Source organism: Nestor notabilis, unplaced genomic scaffold (assembly GCF_000696875.1).
Source record: "Nestor notabilis isolate BGI_N333 unplaced genomic scaffold, ASM69687v1 C15411595, whole genome shotgun sequence".
Taxonomy (NCBI): Eukaryota; Metazoa; Chordata; class Aves; order Psittaciformes; family Psittacidae; genus Nestor; species Nestor notabilis.
The window spans coordinates 4439-10367 of record NW_009951645.1 but is presented as its reverse complement, the minus strand read 5'-3'; the positions used below and the strand labels follow the sequence as shown (position 1 = coordinate 10367).

At 40.2% G+C, this 5929-nt stretch overlaps 1 protein-coding gene across 1 annotated transcript; it reads left to right on the top strand.

The window, feature by feature from the left end:
* Positions 1-52: 52 nt before the first annotated feature.
* Positions 53-5038, top strand: LOC104412358 (E3 ubiquitin-protein ligase RNF128-like; the record flags this gene model as incomplete). Its single annotated transcript, XM_010023065.1, has 4 exons — positions 53-135; positions 2582-2678; positions 3298-3463; positions 4920-5038. Coding segments are annotated over 4 exons (465 nt in total), but the record flags the coding sequence as incomplete, so codon positions are not given.
* Positions 5039-5929: the final 891 nt, after the last annotated feature.

Sequence of the window (5929 nt, the reverse complement as noted above, 5' to 3'; positions counted from 1 at the left end):
CTTTCCAACCCCAGCTATTCTATGATTCTATAAATTCACTTCACCATTTTAGGAAACCGGTCCTGATGGAGATAGCTGTGTGGTGTGCATTGAGCTGTACAAGCCGAATGAAGTAGTGCGTATTCTGACTTGCAAGTAAGTTATTTGCCAAACTGCCCCTTAATTCAAAATTTGGAAGCATATTTTTCCTTCTGCTATATTAACCTGATCAAACTTTAACTGAGCTGTTGCATGACAAGAATTCCTGAATCTGACAAACAGTGTTTTGAACAACTGGAACTGTGTAAATTCACACTTTGTAGTGTGCCCTAATGGCCTGTTCATAACTTTTCCTCTGAGTGGATTGACAAGTGTTACTTGGCAGACCACATCACTCTCCAACGGATGCCAGGGCTTTTTACAGATTTCTTCCTTTTCTGGTGTATATGAATGTTATGTATAAATTGCAGATAACTGGCAAAACTATGTCAGTTTCTTGTCACTTAGCTTACTGGTTGCTAAGAGGGTCAAGCTCCCACTAAACTTGTGAAATCATGCCAATTTGCATAGTTTAGAAGTAAGCATTTATATTCTTGTATGCATCATCTGAAATAGAGACCAAAACACAGCTACGGCAGTTTATTTTTCTAGAACTCTAAACTACTTTATGTCACTGCTGTGCTTCTGTGGAAGGCTGGTATTGTAGCACTTAGACTTCAATTTGATTGCTCCCAAGATGAGCAGTGAAGCTTTCTCAGGGCTAAAGGAAGCTTGCCCTGTGGCATTTCCCCCTGTGCCTGCTGACTGGGACTGCTCTGACAAAGCTTCTAAAATCAGAGAGCTGCAATTTGAACTGCACATATTTTGTGTAGGAAGAGGTTGGGAAGGGTTACAATAAAGCACTTGGAAAACTCTGACATGGGGAAAAATCAGGTTCTAAAGAATGGAAAAACCTGTAGCTGCTGTTGTGTGTTGAGCAGTGTTATTTGTCAAACACTATCAAATCTGGTGAGGGCTTACCTTTGTACCAGGTTATAGTGTTGCAAAAGCTTTCTCTGCTTCCAAGCAGGACTTCTAAGCTGTTTTGGTAACACTAGTTTGGCCTGCTAAGATGTTATGAACAAAATTCCTTGATCTAATGGCTTAGTTTAGAAAACACCAAAACTGAATAAGCTTTCAAGCATACGTGTTTAATGATTATTCAGTTGTCTTGTCAGGTTTATGCTCGTGGGTAGTCCTCTTAACCCTGAAGTCAGTCTCATGACTACAGAAGCATTTAGACAGGCTCTAGATACCTTTGGCTGATAGGAGATCTAACTTCTCATTATTTCCCTATAAAAAGTCAATCTTCCTATGAACCTGCAAACAAAGCATGACTTATTAGGTTAAGAGGAGAGTAACTTCTTTTGAATGTGTTCTTCATGCTTTGCTCCGAGACTGCCTTTACATACACTTGTGATGTTTCATTGTTCTTTGGCCCAAATGTAGCTCTTAAGAGGCTTAAGATCACTGTATTTATTTGATAATCTTCACCAGGGGTGATGTCTGCCAGTATCAACCATATTAGATTCTCTCACAAGAGTTAAACTGATATTGACCTCAACACTGAGACCCTATTTGTTGAAAACATTTACCTCTATCTATGTAAGAAACAAGCAGTAAAATGCTCCTGTGAGTCAGATCAGTGGTATCTAAGTATCTGGGGTGTGTATATTTGTAGAAGGCATTCTTGTCCAGATAGTCCGACTGAGGAATTTATAGTAGCAAGAGGTACACAAGATCAATATTAAGTCCAAGTACTTAAAATAGTCACACATCAAGGAAGTTTCAGATTGTACTCTAGGCATTACGTTGGTGCAGCTGGAAGGAGGTGCTGGTTACATGGGCTGAACTGGAGAATGCTGATATCAATCTGGGCCATAGGATACTGAGACCCAGATGTGGTGATCTCTGCACTTGTCTCATAATAGAGTTCTGATTAATATTGAGCAGTGCCTGTCTGCCTTGCTATTTCTATCCAGGCTGAGGGAACAGGCAGATTACAGGATTTCAAGTCATCCTCCTAAGTCTATGGCTTAATTCAGACCCACTGTGGAATTGTCTTCACGGAAGTGCACGTTTGCATCTCTAATGGCTGCACTATATTTACTTCCTTGGGTACACAGCCAGCTAAGTATCCACTTGGAATATACAGTGACTGCATAGACAAAGTAAATGTGTGGGAGTACAGTTTATTTGATGGCATAACTCTGTGAGATGATTTTGTTCTATGTAGTTTTATAGAAACAAGTGCTATTTCATCATCTGCATGACAGAATTTAACCTTAAAGCTAGCGCTGAGATGTCACTTTTTGTATTGCTGGGAATGTATTGTACGCAGATTAAAACAAAAGAAAAATAAAAGCTTAAGGCTGATGTAGCGAAGACAATAATGCTGAATTCTAGCAAGTTTAGCAACGTGAGAGATAAAAATAATGTAATCCATTCTCAGATGGATAATAGAATAAATAAATTCTTGGAGTTTCTAAATAGGCATTCATAGCTGCCACATAAGTAGTTTTCCTGGTGTGAAATCTAACTCATGGTTGCCTTCTTCCACCAGCCATCTCTTCCACAAGAACTGTATTGACCCCTGGCTTCTGGAACACAGGACATGCCCAATGTGCAAGTGTGACATACTCAAAGTTTTGGGTGTTGAGGTAAGCCAGTAGTCTGTCTTAGTGGCAGATGCTGTTACTAAGCTAGTGTAGTAACCACATATGAGCTACTTCATGCTGCTCAGGTGGTAAGCACAGGCATTGCCAGGTCAGTGGTGAGATGCTACAGGAATAACTGCTGTGGAGCTTGCAGCTGACTTGGTCTGAGTTGGTATCATCTTAATCCTTGGGGAGAATGTCAACCAAAATTGATTGTAACACATGACTGAAGAATCGCTCTTAACAAGTTGCAAGCCCAGGTGCTTGCAACTAAGGATGTTTCTAACACTGCCTGGACCAGCTAAATATATGCCAGGGTTTGCATGGGGGAGGGACACCTGCACTGAGTGGAAGGAAGAATCTGTTTTCCTGGAACTGGCTGAAGAATTCAGAAGCTTCATCTGAACTTCCTGCTCAATTAGGCAGTAACTATTTTTCAGCTATGATACTGGAGGTTAACAGCAGAGCTTTTTTCCAATTTTAATTACCTTTTTTCCCCTGGGTATAAGTCCACTAGGCTCCAGCCCTTGCAGGCGTTGGTCTCCTGGGAAGATGCAGCCTCTTAAAAAGTTATTTGTAAATAACTTATAAGTAAATTAAATGTTTTCTCCGTTCCACATAGGAGGCTGTAGAAGAGGTCGAGTCTGTGCAAGTCACAGTATCCAGTGAGGCATCAAATGTGTCTACAGCTAATGAAGATGATAATCGTAGTGAAACAGCGTCATCTGGATATGCTTCTGTACAAGGAACAGACGGATCTGTTCTGGAGGAACATGCACCATCAGAAAGTGCGTCTACAGCTTCATCTGTCTTGCTAGATTGTGTTGCACTTTGCTGCTTATGCCATGAATTAGAGGTGTTTGCCTTAACAGCTTGCAGTGCTTGAATACCTTGTTTTTCAGTGTAATCATAATCTTGTCTTTTGTTTTAGCATTTGGCTCTTTGTTTTCACACCACCTAAATGTGAACTGAAGCCTAAGTCTATGAAAAGAGTAGTTGAAAATCAGAGGCTTACTACTTAAAAGCCAAAGAGATTTTTCTGAAGATGTCCTTCATCTCATGGTCTCTTTGGAGATTTCACTCGGATGAGTGAGTGTTGCTTTGTCACCAAATCTGTCCACTTCAGTTCATTATGTACAGAAAACTTTTGGGGATTCAGTTCTGCTCTTGCAGATGATGCAAAATAAAGATGAAAAATACTTCAACTGAATTTCAGGTTTTGCCAAGGCTTGAACATCCTTGAACATTTTTAGAGAATTTTAATTGGAAAAGACTATCAGCTTTTCCACTTACCTTATATTTTTTAATAAGAGCAAGCCAATTGAAAATGTCTTTTTAGTGCTTAACTTTGCCAACACACGCTCAGTGTTGCTGTTGATTTTAAAAAAGGAAAGGTTCCAGGTAAACAAATGAAATAACTATACCCTGGATTGTGGAATAGCCTTGGAAGTGGAGTAAGGAATCTTTACAAGGTGAAGGGAATACTCTGGTTGTGTCTACTTAGATTTCCTGTGGGAACTCTAGCTGATAGGAAAGTATGGGATTTGCTTCCTGCCTCCTATGGGATATGTAGCTCCAGCAAGTGATGTGTGCATGGGAATGTCCCATTTAGGTACCCTGGTAGAGCAGAGGGCACTTCCTATAAGCTAAACATCAAAAGTTGAAATTGCATCCATATAAGCAACTTGAAGTGATGCTGGATTAGTTATATGGTTCAGGCCCTTGTGTATTCTCACAAGGCAAGGACACACATGTAACCTAGGACACACATCAGCGTAACGAGGTTAGTCTGTAGGAAGAAGGCCTTCCTCTCTGGATCACCCTATGTCTCACAGTTTATCCTGAAACTAGTGTTTAGAAGTTGCTCCTGATGCCTGTGTTCAGCAGCCCTAATGTTATATGAGAATTGCCTATCTCCTTACAGATGGATTTCCTAGCCTCACATGGCCTTCTGCCATTTGAGCACACAACCTAGGCTTGCTCAGCATTATTGAGAAGTGAAGAGCTGAGCAGATATCTCTAGAAATGACTGGTAATGTCAAGAACGGACTCACAAAGTAATGTGGGGTAGCAGAAGAGTAGTAGTTGAAGCATGGCCTTGGATTTCTCACTCTGCAGGAGAAGTGCTGGGAAAAGACCACCGCAGTGGGATTGTGGAAATAAAGCAAGCATGGTGTGCTTTAACGTGTAAAGCTTGCCTGTGTCACTTCTTAACTTGTCTTTTACTGGTTTTATTCTGGACAGATGACAACACGCATCTTGTGAACAACGAATCCCAGCCCCCTCCTGTGAATGCTCTTCCACATGCTGACAACCCAAGCTTTGAGGCAGAGGAAACACAAGTTCATGAAGTCAGGTCCTAAGAACATGTCCAGTGACCTGGTGTAAGCCTTCTGCAAGGAGCTGCCTATTGCCATTGCATGTATACTAAACATTGCAAGACTGTAGCAGGAAAAATATTGCCTTGGCAATGCTGAGATAAAATGGACTTGTTCAAATCATAATTGTATGGTTTGCCATTCTTAAAACTGTCTCCCATGTGGAATTTAGTTTTAGCAATCTTCAAATAAAGCTGTCTTAAATATAAAGAAAAACATCAGATTTTAACACTAAACCAAAAGTTCTATCTTCAGCAAAGCTTCTCTTCAGCGTTTGAGTTATTTAAATACAGAAAAACATTCTTTGTCATAGCTGTCTCTCCTGGGAGTTGTTTTGACTTGTTTGTTTGGTTTTTTGTTGTTAATTGTTTTAATTCAAGTGGATTTTCATTGTAAACAAATTAATTTTGATCAGTCTAATACTTATTTACCAGACATGGTTCAGTTAAAGCAACACTGTATTTAATATTTCAGTGCACTAATTTGATAGGAGAAAGTACAAACTAATGCCTGTCAAATGGGATTTTTCCCAGTGTCTTTGGTTCTCTAGTAAACCAATTGATTCTCTACCTCTAAACTCCAACCTGCCAACCACACATTCCTAAAGGGAAAAAAGAGAGCTGCAAGCTCTGACTTGCACAATACTGTAAATGGAACAATTGCATCAGTTTTTCGAACCTGCTAATATTAGCCTGAAAGCTCCTCCCTGGCTTTTGGAGTTACAGCTATCTCTAGCACCAGCAATACGCCGGAGTCCTGGCTTTGTCAGAGTCTGGGATAACTTCAGAAAGACTGAACTAAAAATGTAAAGAGAGATTCTTCCCAAAGGATCTGCTGTGTTTTGTTCAGAAAATGATCCAGCCTCTGAAAAATGCT